Source organism: Coccinella septempunctata, chromosome 6, assembly GCF_907165205.1.
Source record: "Coccinella septempunctata chromosome 6, icCocSept1.1, whole genome shotgun sequence".
Classification (NCBI taxonomy): Eukaryota; Metazoa; Arthropoda; class Insecta; order Coleoptera; family Coccinellidae; genus Coccinella; species Coccinella septempunctata.
Window position 1 is genome coordinate 6,873,422 of NC_058194.1, and position 14,411 is coordinate 6,887,832.

The following is a 14,411-nucleotide window of genomic DNA, read 5'->3' on the forward strand; positions in this document are numbered from 1 at the left end:
AACTTTCAGACTGACCATTGGATTGGGGATGATAGGGGCTCGAGAAGACATGTTCAATATCCCAATCAAACATGAAAGATTTGAATTCAAGGGAATTGAAAGGTGGGCCACCATCTGAAACAAGCTGCATCGGAATTCCATGACGTGCAAATATTGATTTGAGACTTATTATCACTTTTTGTGCTGAATAGCCACGATCTAATAAAGCTATTTCAATGAATTTAGAGTAATAGTCTGTGACTATTAAATAGATTTTATTATCAAAATCAAGGAAATCCAATCCAACTCGTTCCCAAGGAAAATTAGTTATACTATAACTTTGAAGAGGTTCCTTCTGATTGGCAGACCGGAATTTTGCACAGACAGAGCATTGATCAATCAAATTTTTCAATTGGTTAGCCATATTAGGCCAATAAAAAGATTCCCTAGCCAAATTAAGACATTTATTGTGACCCTGATGACCTTCATGTATTTTTTGAAGAATTTCATTTTGCATTGTTACTGGGACAATTAATTTAGTTCCTTTAAAAAGCAAATTTTTAATTTCATGAATTTCATTTTGAAAATTCCAAAAAGGTTTCGCTAAAACATGCGTTTTCTCTTTTGATTTGGGCCATCCTTCATAATAATATTTTTTTAGAATTTTCAAAGTTTCATCTGACTCAGTACTCTGACACAATTTTTCATGATATTTATCAGTTATGGCAAAAGTTGAATATGTCATATTGACATGATATGGAATATCAGATTCATAATCTGGAATAAAATTTTTTTTTAGAGCTGCCCTTGATAAAGTATCAGAAATATACATTTGTTTTCCTGGTACATAAATGACATCCAGCTCATAAGCTTGCAAAGCTAACATCATTCTTTGTAATCTAGCAGGAATATCAAAGAGGGCTTTCTTGAAAAGATATACCAGGGGCTTATGATCTGTATGTACTGTGATTTTATGACCAAAAATATACTGGTGAAATTTGACACAACCAAATTGTATGGCAAATAATTCCTTCTCAATTTGAGCATAGTTCCTTTGAGAAGAAGTTAGGGTTTTTGAACTGTAGGCAATAGGTCGATTATTTTGCATAATGACTGCTCCAATAGCGGATTGTGAGCTGTCGACAGACAAAACTAAAGGTAAATTAGGATTGTAGTGGGTTAGTACTGGGGACTTGGTAATAATATCTTTCAAATTAATGAATGCTATTTCACAATTTTCATCCCAAATCCATTGACTGTTTGATTTCAATAGATTTCGAAGTACTTCTGTTCTTTCAGACAAGTTATTGATGAAAGGACCGAGAAAATTAATCATCCCTAAAAATCTTTGAAGCTCTTTAGTGTTAGAAGGAGGAGGTAATTTTTTGATAGCTTCAATTTTTTCATCATCGACCTTAATACCCTCTTTACTGAATATATGACCCAAAAAACGTACTTGAGTGACTGCTATTTTACTTTTTTCTTTATTGAACTTAAGATTTACTTCTCTAGCTCTTTGTAGGACATTTTTAAGACGTATATTATGAATCTCCAAAGTTTCTCCATATACTAAAAATTCATCTACAAAAATTAAAACTCCTTCAATATCTCCAAATAAATCATTCATAACTTGAACAAATTTTTCAGATGACGAACATATACCAAAAGGTAAACGATTAAATTTATATCTACCGAATGGCGTCTGAAACGTGCATAAATCTGAACTTTCTTCATCTAATTTCAACATCCAAAAACCAGAAAAAGCATCCAAATGTGAAAAATACGCAGCATTGATTAATTTTGATCTGACTTCATCAAAGTTTTTCAGAGGAAAATGTTCTCTCATAATATTTTTGTTGAGATTCTTTGGATCAAGACATATTCTCAACTGACCTGACTTTTTGACAGTAATGACGATAGAATTAACCCAAGACGTAGGTTTTAACACTCTAGATATGACATCCATGCTCTCCATTCTTTCTAACTCTTTTCGCAATTTGCCATGTAAAGCAAACGGCACTTTTCGAGGTGGATCGCCATGCGGAATAGCATCCGGACGTAACTTGATATGGCAGACTGGAGGTAAACATCCTAGGCCTTGAAATACATCCTGAAATTCATTAAGAATTTTATTATAATCATTATTTGTGAGATTGAAAACTTTTTTCAAAATACCAATTCTCTGACATGTGGGTAAACCCAAGACAGTTGGACAAGATATGCTGACAATTATAAATGTGAAAATTTCATATGTATGATTGAAAAAACATTTAAGATCACATTTTCCAATTACTGGTATCTTGTTTCCTCCAAAACTATCAATGGAAATTTGATATTTACTAATTAATGAATCCGGTAAACTCAATTTCCTGAAAGTTTCAACTGACATGATATTAACATCAGCACCAGAATCAAGAATGCATTCGACTTCAAAATTATCAATGAAAACATTCAGAGACCAAGAATCTTTTTTCTGACTAACAATATTATTATTTTTAACCATACCGATAAAAGGAAAAATTGAATCATCACTTGAATAGTCTTTTATTTCTAATTTATTGACTGATTTTGTATTTTTGAAACAAAATTTTGCAAAATGACCCTGTTTTTTACATAACCTGCATTTAACATTTGAAGCTGGACATTTGTATCTATGTTGTTGACCACATCTTCCACAAACACTGTTGCTACTGGGAGATGATCTTCGATTTTGGAACTCACGCCTGGAGCCACTGGATGATTGACTGATGCTCTGTGATCTTGATTGCTTAGATTTCTCATATGAATTGGAATTCTTTTTATTAATAAAAAGGACTTGTTCTGATCCTCCTATGGACTCCTTCTGGATTTTCTCTGAATTTTGTTGAGCCAGAACGACAGATTTGGCTAGTTCAACAGCTTTTTGAAGAGAGATATCGACTTCCTGCAGTAGACGTTGGCGTATATTCGTAAGATGAGAATTCATGTTGGCAATGAATATATCTCTGACTAAAGATTCTCGAAGATCCTTGAATTCACATTTCATGCTCAAATTTTCAAGGTCTGTTATGAAATTATCTATACTTTCATTCACTTTTTGTGTTCTAGTGAAAAAAGTATGACGTAACATGGTGAGATTTTTTTGAGGTTCGAAATAGTTGTCGAATTTAATTTTAACATCATTTAAAGTTGTATCAGAGATTTTCATGTTGAATGAGTTGAAAATTTGTCTACCTTTGGAACCAATGGAGTGCAACATGACAGCAATTTTTCGGCATTCTGAGGAATCGATCAATCCTGTTGCTAATAAGTATATTTCGAAATTTTCCCGCCATTCTTTCCAATTTGATGCATTATTTTCACTCGATGAAATAATTAATTCATTGATTGGTTTCAAATTTGGCATGTGGTCGACTCTTCCATCGGCATCGTCGGACATCTTGATGGATTTCGGCATCTGTTTTTGTTCCATTCGAAGAAATTATAATATTTGTTATTGATTTCGTTGTAGGTATAATTTCTACACCTGACACCATGTAATAAATATCGTTTCTTGATATTTGAGACTTGACGAATTATTATTTTATTAAATGACTATGAGATGCGTACTGGTTTATTCCCAAGAACATACTGGCTTCAGTGTACATATTCAATATTCATTAGGCGCATATGTTGAAATTCCTTATCTAACAGTCAGAATTTTGGATTTCGCATCTATCATTTCCAGGGACCGGAGACCCTTCCAAATCAAGACACTAGTATTCGTAAGAGTATGTATCCAGGGACCGGAGACCCTTCCTACATGTCTCAAATGAACACTTCAACATGTATATTCATCAAAGTATATCTCCAGGGACCAAAGACCCTTCCAATATAACTCGAACAAATATACAACAAATTTTGAGTATCATCAGATTATGTTTCCAGGAACGAAGAACCTTTCCACAATATACAGATAAAACACTCAACAGACATATTACCAAAGACCTAAGGGATCGAAGATCCTTTCAAGATACTAAGATAAACAACAGAATTCATTATCAGAGTATGTTTGAGATCGAAGATCATTTATAACACTACTCAGATGAGGTATACATAATGACTGAAAAGAAAAGAATTAATATTACTTATGAAATGTTTGATCAAACAGAGCATGTTTTGAGTTTGTCGTTGACTTTTCTCATTTTCTTCCTATAATATTGAATCATTATGACTTATTACTTGGTTTACATCTTATGCTTGGATTCTATATTTTCATGCAAATCAAACCTCATAGAATACAAGGTGATCACGAAACTTAGTGAGCTTTGCTGCATTCAATGGTTTTGTTAGAATGTCAGCAATCTGATCATTGGTATTGATCTTCACAATATTGTAACGTTTTCTTCGCTTAATTAAAACGTCCGACTGATTAAAATTATTTATTTACACTTAATACACATATAACTCACTAACTAACTATTACACTACTATTTATTTTCACTCTTGTTTATTTCCACTAGTCGCTTGCACTGTTACTGTACTTGTACTTCCTACCTGCTCCTCCGCTGGGCTTATATAGGCGCCGGAAACATTCAGGTAGATTCGCGGTTATTCTGGAATTTCTCGACCGCTCTGTTTCTCGAAAGGTCCGACCGCAAGGGCCGGACTGGTTATACTGTCCCCTCCTTAAGCCTGTTCTGTCCCAGAACAGATTTAGTGAATTCCTCCGAGGACCGTGGCGAAACTTGCACTCATCACCATTCCTACAGTAGCCATTCTGATGGAAGTAGCACTCCACAGTTTATCCAGGCTCCCTGGCCTGCTTTGGGTTGAAACTGCACACCAGGATCCTTATACCAGTCCCCTGAAATACCACCTCCAGCATGCTTCGCACAACTCGCCAATTCAGCTGGTCCAATCCACAACCGAGCTAATTTATTAACTCCAAAGCGTTGAAGGTCTTCTTTCAAGCTATGCAGTGCCGTCCATAGATTCTGATAGGTTGGCTTCTGATAGGAATGTCGCTTGGTGACTAGGTAATAAATGAACCGACCTTCAGCCTTCAATTTCAAAACTTTTCCGATTCTTGGATGCTGTCGCAATAGTTGTTCCTGACGTCCAAATTTATTTCTGAATACTCTGGCTATTCCTTTGCTCATACGAAGGTGGGGTGTAAGGGGGAAGGATGCGTTTTATAGCCTCTCCTCTCAAATGCCAACCTCACCTACTCGCGGTGCACCCTGTTCTTACGAACGAGGCTCTGGCGACCGAACATGAGCGGTATAACTCTGTTTTCCACAATTACGTAGCCTAAACATTGGCTTGAGCAGGAAATGGCTCTCTGCGTTGCTCAAGTTACGTCTCAGACCTTGTCGTCTCAGGTTACCTGTGCCACAAGATAATCTAGTCGTAGCCGCAACCAAAGTTGCACTGACAGCGTTACCAGTGCAGCTTTTGAACACCTTCTAACGCAGCTCCTACAAAAAGATGGATCAGTCGAACAGGACAAAATTCGTATCCGGAGGTAAAATACCCTCCCATTCGGATCTCCGGGGGAGGGTGCCTGAGCGAGTGAATCATCGAACAAACACCAATGAAAAGCACATAGCTTTTGCAGCATGGAACGTCAGAACCTTGCTAGACAACCCCAAGGCCGACCGACCAGAGAGGCGTACTGCCCTAATCGATAAGGAACTGCAACGAACATCCATTGCAATAGTTGCTTTAAGCGAAACACGCTTTTCGGACGAAGGTAGCTTGGTAGAACAAGCGTATACATTTTTCTGGAAAGGCTTGCCGGAAGGCGAAATCAGACAACATGGCGTAGGCTTTGCCATTAGAAACGACCTGGCCGCCAAACTTACCGAAAATCCAGTTGGTATCTCAGAACGTTTAATGACCCTACGTTTTCCTGCAGCGAATAACACGTTTGTGAACATCATTGCAGTATACGCACCCACTTTGAACTCCTCTGACAACTTAAAGGACACTTTTTACGAAACACTCGTTGCTACATTAAGTAAAATCCCAAAACGGGAACGAATAATTCTCCTTGGAGACTTCAACGCTAGAGTGGGCAGAGGTCAAGACTCAGAACTATGGCCGGGAATAATAGGGAAACACGGCACAGACAGCATCAATTCGAATGGAGAACGTCTGCTGGCTCTTTGTGCAGAACACAATCTGTGTATAACGAACACCTATTTTATTACGAGACCCAATTCAAGGGGGACCTGGCGCCACCCGCGCTCAGGGCATTGGCATACCCTCGACTATGTGATCGTGAGAAGGAAAGATCTGAAAGAGGTGTTGGTCACTAAACCCAGAGCAGATCTGGAGTGCTGGACTGATCATAGGCTGGTAATCTCGAAAATGAAAATCTCAATGCGCCCAAAATATCAACGCAAGCCGAAGTATCTAAGAGAGCGCCTTCAAATATCCAAACTACAAAACCCTTCTACAAAGGACAGATTCACAGCTGCCGTCAAAGAAAGCCTAACACCACCGGATTATAACGACGACATTGAGACTCATTGGCTCCGTTTCAAGTCATCCCTTACAAATACAGCGAAGGAAATACTGGGCACGGAACGCTCCCGAAAATCCCCAGACTGGTTTGCAGACAGCGAAACTCATATCGCACCCCTTTTGGACGCAAAACACAAAGCGATGAAAACCGCAATGAACAAGCCTGGCGATGTTGCAGCCCAAATAGGTTTCATAAACATAAAACGCGAGGTCCGTCAAGAAATAAGAAAAATCAAGGACAGCTGGTGGAAAGAAAAAGCTAGAGAAATACAAGCTTACGCCGATAACCATGACTACAGGCGTTTTTTCGAAGCTATTAAAACTGTTTACGGTCCAAGCAGAAAAGCTAGCTTTCCTATAAGAGATGCTCATGGAGCTATTCTAACTGATGATAGAAAAATTCTCGAAAGATGGAAGGAGCATTACTCACAGGTCTTGAATCAAAATAACGACTCGGATTTATCCATTTTAGAACTGCTTCCCGCGTATAGTCCGATGACATCGCTTGATGACGAAATTTCAATGTCGGAAATCATAAACGCGATTAAAAATATGAAAAATGATAAGTCCCCTGGTCTAGACGGCATTCCGGCGGAGATATTCAAAGCCTTGGATGAGGACATTGTCAATAGTCTCCTAATACTATTCCGCAAGATCTGGGAACAATGAGATGTGCCACAAGACTTCAGAGACGCTCTAGTTATCAACCTCTATAAGAACAAAGGCGATACGTCGAATTGCAACAATTATAGGGGCATATCGTTGCTTAATGTGGCCGGTAAAATTCTCTCGAAGATTATGGCTAATCGTCTGGTTCCACTCTTAGAGAGGCTTTTACCTGAATCCCAGTGCGGCTTTCGACCAAATCGAGGTACGGTGGACCTAATTTTTACACTTCGACAGCTACAAGAAAAGGCCCGTGAACAACAATCAAGGATTTATACAGCCTTCATCGATTTAAGCAAGGCATTCGACTCGGTGAATCGGAGAGCGCTCTGGAAAATCATGGCACGTCTAGGAGTACCCGAAAAATTCCTAGCAGTGTGTAAAAGCCTTCATACCAACAACACCGCTAGAATACAGCATAATGGCTCTACAACCGACCATTTCTCAACCAACTCTGGAATAAAACAAGGCTGCGTATTAGCGCCTTTACTGTTCAATATTTTCGCCATGGCTGTATCGATAATTGCTGACATGAGCATGCCCGTAAGAGGTGTTGGGATAAGATTCAGATTTGATGGAGGCCTGTTTAACCTGAAGCGCCTCAGAGCAAAAACCCGTACCAAGTTTATCACGGAACTTCAATATGCAGACGACTGTTCACTCATCGCTAGCAGCTCAGAGGATCTACAGATAATGATGGACACCTATAAACATATATACGAAGCTTTAGGCCTCAGACTCAATATTGACAAGACCAAAATCCTGGTAAGTCCGCCAGAAAGCCTTCAAACAGATATCAGCCTGGACAATGAAACTCTAGAACAGGTTGAGCAGTTCAAATACTTGGGAAGCTTCATAAATACTAGGGCTAACCTTGACACGGAAATACACAACCGTATCAATTCGGCATCACGGGCATTCTGGAAGCTGAAGGACAGAGTGTTCCAAAATCACGACCTCAATCTGAAGACCAAGACAGCTGTTTACAGAGCAGTGGTCCTCCCAACGCTTCTTTACGGAAGCGAAAGCTGGACTCCCTACAGGCGACATATTAAACAGCTTGAACAGACGCAGCAACGTCATCTAAGACAGATAATGCACATCAGATGGTTCCACAAAGTTTCGAATGCAGAAGTCTTGCAGCGCGCGAGTTGTACAACAATTGAGACTCAAGTAACGAGGGCCCGACTCAGATGGAGCGGCCACATTCTGAGGATGCAAGACACAAGACTCCCCAAAATAGCTCTATACGGCGAACTCACTGAGGGAGCCCGGAAACCAGGAGGCCAGTATAAGCGGTTTAAGGATACACTACATCAATCCCTAAAATCAGTTAATGCTAATCATAACTGGGAACAACTAGCGTTAGACAGGTCACAGTGGAGGTCTTTGGTCCACAGTTATAGTGGAGAATCGAGAAGGATACAGCGGCGGCCAGATCTGGTTGGAGACTATCCATGCCCTGAGTGTGGAAAGATCTGCAGGTCACGGTTGGGTCTCTTTAGTCACAGGAGGGCACACAGTCGCAACTAGCACTAAGAAGTTACAAGTCTGTTCGAATTTTTTTTTTCTTCTTCTTCTTTTTGTAGATTTATTCCCGGTAACGGGATACAGCAATTGGATTGGATTGACGAAGGTCCTCCGCTACGCAATGAGCGAGAGAGTATTCCTCAGACACAGTAAAGAGATCTTGATGTACTTCCTGTGTAGCGCCGAACCGTGCAACGCGTGTCTCACCATAACGATCCATAAACTTCTGGTAATCGCTGCTACCTTGCATCGGGGCTTCCACAAGTCGTACCTCTTCTTTGTCCTGCGCGTACGGGGCTAATCGGTTGAAATGGACAACCTTTGGTTTCCCCTGGGGAGCTTCCTTATCCGGTAAACTACATCATTTATCCTCTTGATTATTTCATACGGTCCCTCCCACTGTCTCTGCAGCTTTGGTGAAAAACCTTTCTTCCTTTGTGGATTATGTAGCCACACCAGATCCCCAGTGGTGAATCCACCTTCAATAGCCTTGATGTCGTAGCGCATTTTCATTCGGTCACTTGCTTGCTGCATTTGATTGCGCACCTTGCCATGAATGTAATCCAGCTTGTTCCTTAATTTACTAACGTAGTCCTCCCCAGCTACGTCTTCTCCAGGCTTACATCCAAACTCTAAGTCGCAAGGCAGTCTTATTTCTCGGCCGAACATTATACTGGCTGGAGTTTCCTTGGTAGATTCTTGAACCGAAGATCTATATGCCATGGTGAATAGATGTAAATATTCATCCCAATCCCGCTGGTGATCAGAAACTACTTTGGCTAGATGTTTTCCCATGGTCCGATTCATTCGTTCGACCATGCCGTCTGATTGTGGATGAAGAGGTGTAGTCCTTGTTTTGTGAATTCCCAATTTGCTGCATACTTCTTGGAATAACTTCGATTCAAAATTTCGGCCTTGATCACAATGCAGCTCCAGAGGTATTCCAAATCTGCAGAAGAATTCTCTGACCAATTTATCAGCTACCGTACTTGCCTCTTGATTAGGAATACCGTAGGCTTCCACCCATTTCGTGAAATAGTCCATCGCTACCAAAATGTACTTGTTTCCATGGTCTGTTTCGGGAAAGGGGCCAGCGATGTCGATAGCTACTCGTTCCATGGGGGATCCGACGTTATATTGCCTCATTGGTGCTTTCCCTTTACCATAAGGTCCGTTAGCAGCAGCACAAACCTTGCATCTTCTACACCAATCTTTAACGTCTCTCCTACAATTTAACCAATAAAATCGCTGCCTGACTTTTTCCAACGTCTTGGTTATCCCGAAATGTCCACCTGAAGTTCCATTATGTAGTCTGGTCAGAATGTCTGTCACACGGCTCTTTGGCACAATCAACTGAAGTCTCTGCTCAGTTCCTTCTTCATTTTCCCAACAACGTTTCAGAAGACCTCCATCAATCTTCAATGTTTCCCATTGTGCCCAATACGACTTCACATTCTGGCTCAGTCTGGATACTTCTTCCCAAGTAGGTCGTCTACCGCTCTTCTTCCAACTCAGGATTACTTTCAAGTCGTTATCTTCCTCTTGTGCTCTTTGAATTTCTTCAGGTAGCCAGTCGTCTTCGATTACGGTGGTCCGCCTTAAATCGATCTTTTCTTCCAGGCAAGAACAATGGCTGCAATTCTCGGGACAAGGTCTTCTTGATAACGCGTCTGCATTGCGATGGCTAGTCCCCGCTCTGTGTTCAGTGTCAAAGTCATACTCTTGCAGCCTCTCAATCCATCTAGCCACTTGTCCTTCCGGGTTCTTGAAACTCAGGAGCCATTTCAAAGCAGCATGGTCCGTTCTTAGTAAGAATTTCCTTCCGTACAAATATTTGTAAAAATGTTCTACGGACTTGATGACTGCTAAAAGTTCTCTCCTGGTCACGCAATAATTCCGTTCTGGTTTGGACAACACCTTGCTGAAGTACCCGATGACTCTTTCCTGTCCATCCTGGACTTGCGATAGAACGCCGCCAATGGCTGTATTACTGGCGTCGGTGTCGAGCACAAATTTACCTTCAGCCCTTGCGTAACTCAGAACTGGAGCTGTGACCAGAGCCTTTTTCAATCGTTCGAAGGCTTCAGCGCAATCATCGGACCATATGTACTCCTGTCCATCTTCCGTCAATTTCGTCAGCGGCTTGGCAACGTTGGCAAAACCAGATACAAATCTTCTATAATAAGTGCAAAGGCCTAAGAAACTCCGCAACTCACTCTTGTCTTTCGGTATAGGCCATTCCTGCACTGCCTTGATATTATCCGGATCAACCTTGACACCACTACGTGAAACTACGTGTCCTAAATATTTCACTTCTGTTCGAAACAGATTACATTTTTTAGGACTTAGCTTTAGGTTGGCATCACGAAGTCGCTGGAAATCCTCGGATAGGTTGCGTAAGTGATCTTGGAATGATTTTCCCACTACTATCACATCATCCAGATACACCAGACAAGTTTTCCAGGAGAGCCCTCTCAATATTGTCTCCATCAGACGTTCAAATGTGGCAGGAGCATTGCATAGACCGAAAGGCATAACTTTAAACTGCCACAGACCCGTTCCAATACTGAAGGCAGTCTTTTCTTTGTCTTTTGGATCCAAGCCAACCTGCCAATATCCACTCTTCAGATCCAAGGTGGAAAACCAACGTGATCCCGAGAGTGTATCCAGGGTATCATCAATTCTCGGTAAGGGATAGCTGTCCTTTTTCGTGGCCTGATTGAGCTGCCTATAGTCTACGCAGAATCTAGTAGTTCCATCCTTCTTCTTCACTAATACTACGGGCGATGTCCAGGGGCTATCTGACGGTTCGATTACACCTTCTCTCGCCATGTCTTCAATAATCCTTTCAGCTTCTTCCCTTTTTGCCAGAGGAAGACGTCTAGGATGCTGTCGGATAGGTTGTGCGTCACCAGTATTGATTTTATGCTGCACAACATCAGTCTTCCCTGCTTCTCCGTCCGTAGCAAAAACGTCGGAGAACGTTTGAACCAATTTTCTCACTTCGAGTAGTTGGTATCGGTCGAGCTCTTGACATTTTGAAGTGAGGAGGGACACCAGTTCTTCAGAATTGCTTTGCGATTTTGAGACTTCTGCAGTACTTATCCCACCCGAAATATGGTACACAGGTACACCACGTCCAATCAAGGTATCCTTCTTCAGGGTGACTGGAAACATGTTGACATTTAGCAATCGGATGGGAATGCTGTCTCTTACCCTTACCAAGGTCTTTCCAAGTAGTAGTCCTTTAGCTAAGGTTGTATCGTCAGAGGGCTCAATTACTCTCACGCAGCCACTCCTCGTTACATCGTCACATCTACCAGTCACTATGCCTTCAGTTCGCCCTGGCAACGTGATGTCCTCGGTCAGTCGAATCCGATATATCTTGTCCTCCACATCATTGAATGGAATCTCTTCACTTCCTAGCCGAAGTACGTCACTCTTCAAATCCAATTGGCATCCAAGCTTCTTAACAAGGTCCAATCCCAGAATAACTTCTTCCGTGATTCCAGCTACCAGAACTTCGTGGTTAACTGATGTGTTTCCTAATTCAATAGTGGAGACGATCGATCCATAAGTCGGTATTTCTTGTCCAGACGCAGTTCGAAGTTTTATCCTAACTGGGCGAATCTCCAATCCTTCAGCAATTTCTGGACGCACAATGGTTTTAGTCGAGCCAGTGTCTACCAGTATTTTCACACTTCTATCATTTATCTTTCCTGGGATAACTATGCTTGATAAATCCTTAGACATTATTCCTCGGATTATCACTTCGGGGGCATTTTTGGCTTGGGTCGATTTATGCCCCTTATCACCGACCCATTTTAGTTTCCCTGCTGAGACTCTTTTTCCAATTCTGGACAGTTTCGCTTAAAATGCCCACTTTTGTTGCAGTTCCAGCACACAGCATCCTTTTTCCTAACTTGTGATATTCTGCGGACTTCTTCTCTGACAATGTCCTGAATAGATCGGTCTGTTTCTTGGACTTGTCTTACACGAAGGTGTCCTCTATGTGACGCTTGCTTTGCTGCCTCAATTTCTAAAGCCTGGGCTAAGGCATCATCAATGGTTCTAGGGGCGTGCTAGTCTCAGGGCTTGTTGCATTTCACTATCCTTTATCCCATCCACGAATGTCTGGATTGATAGCTGTTCCAGGAAGCTATCTGGGGCAGATGGATAAGCTAGCCTGACTAATCTCGCCACATCAGCTTCAAACTCTTGGAGATTTTGCCCTGTTTTCTGCACTCGGTTCTTTATTTGTGCATGGTATACTTGTTGTAGATGAGCATCACCATATCTCATCTGAAGTTTCGATGTAAGAACTTCGTAACAGGCTTGTTGACTCTCCGGGATCGTCTGGAGAATGTTGAGTGCCTCTCCTCGTAGAGCTATAATTAATGCCGTGGCTTTTTCGTTGTCGTTCCAATTGTTTACCAGGGCAGCAGCTTCAAACTGTTTTTGATATGTCGACCAGGGTATTTTTCCATCAAAAGTTGGAGGCTTGATCTTCATTCTACTACCTTCGCCGTCATTTTCCGCTTTCGCTGTGCTGTAGGGTGTTGAAGCCAGAATATCTGTTCTGTTTGACATTCTTTTCAAGGAATCTATGAACTTGGAATGATGCTCAATTATTCCTGCCATTTCTTCAAACTTTCCGTTAACCTTGTCAAACTTTTCATCAACTTCGTCAAATTTTCCACTGACTATATCGAATCTCTCGTCCACTTTATCGAATTTTTCATTTATGGTTTCCAGTTTCTCATCCAATTTATCTGATAGTTGACTCACCACATCGTTACAATTTTCCCTAATCTGGTCCATTTTCTCATTCAATTTCTCATCAATTTTCTCATTTAATTTTCTGGAATTTTCTTCCATTTGTTCATTCAACTTACATGAGTTCTCGTCTATTTTCTCATTCAACTTACAAGAGTTCTCGTCCATTTTCTCATTCAACTTACAAGAGTTCTCGTCCATTTTCTCATTCAATTTTCGAGAATTTTCTTCCATTCTTTCGTTCATCTTACTCAAAAAGTCCATTACCGCTTGAGTCTCCATTGCGTTCTGTAATCTTGTGGTCACTGGCATGAACAAATAACCGAAAATATTTATTTAATTCGAGCGATGTTGAACCGCACACTTGACACCAATGTAACGTTTTCTTCGCTTAATTAAAACGTCCGACTGATTAAAATTATTTATTTACACTTAATACACATATAACTCACTAACTAACTATTACACTACTATTTATTTTCACTCTTGTTTATTTCCACTAGTCGCTTGCACTGTTACTGTACTTGTACTTCCTACCTGCTCCTCCGCTGGGCTTATATAGGCGCCGGAAACATTCAGGTAGATTCGCGGCTATTCTGGAATTTCTCGACCGCTCTGTTTCTCGAAGAAGGGCCGGACTGGTTACAATATTAATTTTCTTATCTCTTACGTGTTGACGAATCAATAAATATTTACGTTCCACATACTTCAAGCGGCTTTTACTTGTACTAGCCAGACAGTTACGTCTTGCTGCTTCATTGTCTTCATATATATTAACTGGAAATGCTCTGAGACCCACAGTCTCTTCTAATAATTGTGCTAAAAATAGAATTTCATTAGTAGCATTAGTAAGTGCAATAAATTCCGCTTCTGCTGAACTTTGTGCTATTGTTGATTGAAGTTTTGAGCACCATACAACAGGATTACCAAATGCAAAAATCACAAAGCCTGTGGTCGACTTTTGACCACAC

At 40.8% G+C, this 14,411-nt stretch overlaps 1 protein-coding gene across 1 annotated transcript; it reads right to left on the reverse strand.

Annotated features, from left to right (window-relative positions):
- Positions 1–2,019: 2,019 nt before the first annotated feature.
- On the reverse strand, positions 2,020–3,605 carry LOC123315794. Its single transcript, XM_044901652.1, has 2 exons — positions 2,598–3,605; positions 2,020–2,089 (listed from the first exon to the last, which is right to left on the reverse strand). The coding sequence occupies exons 1-2, from the start codon at positions 3,428–3,430 to the stop codon at positions 2,071–2,073; spliced, it is 852 nt and encodes a 283-aa protein (XP_044757587.1). The 5' UTR covers positions 3,431–3,605; the 3' UTR covers positions 2,020–2,070.
- Positions 3,606–14,411: the final 10,806 nt, after the last annotated feature.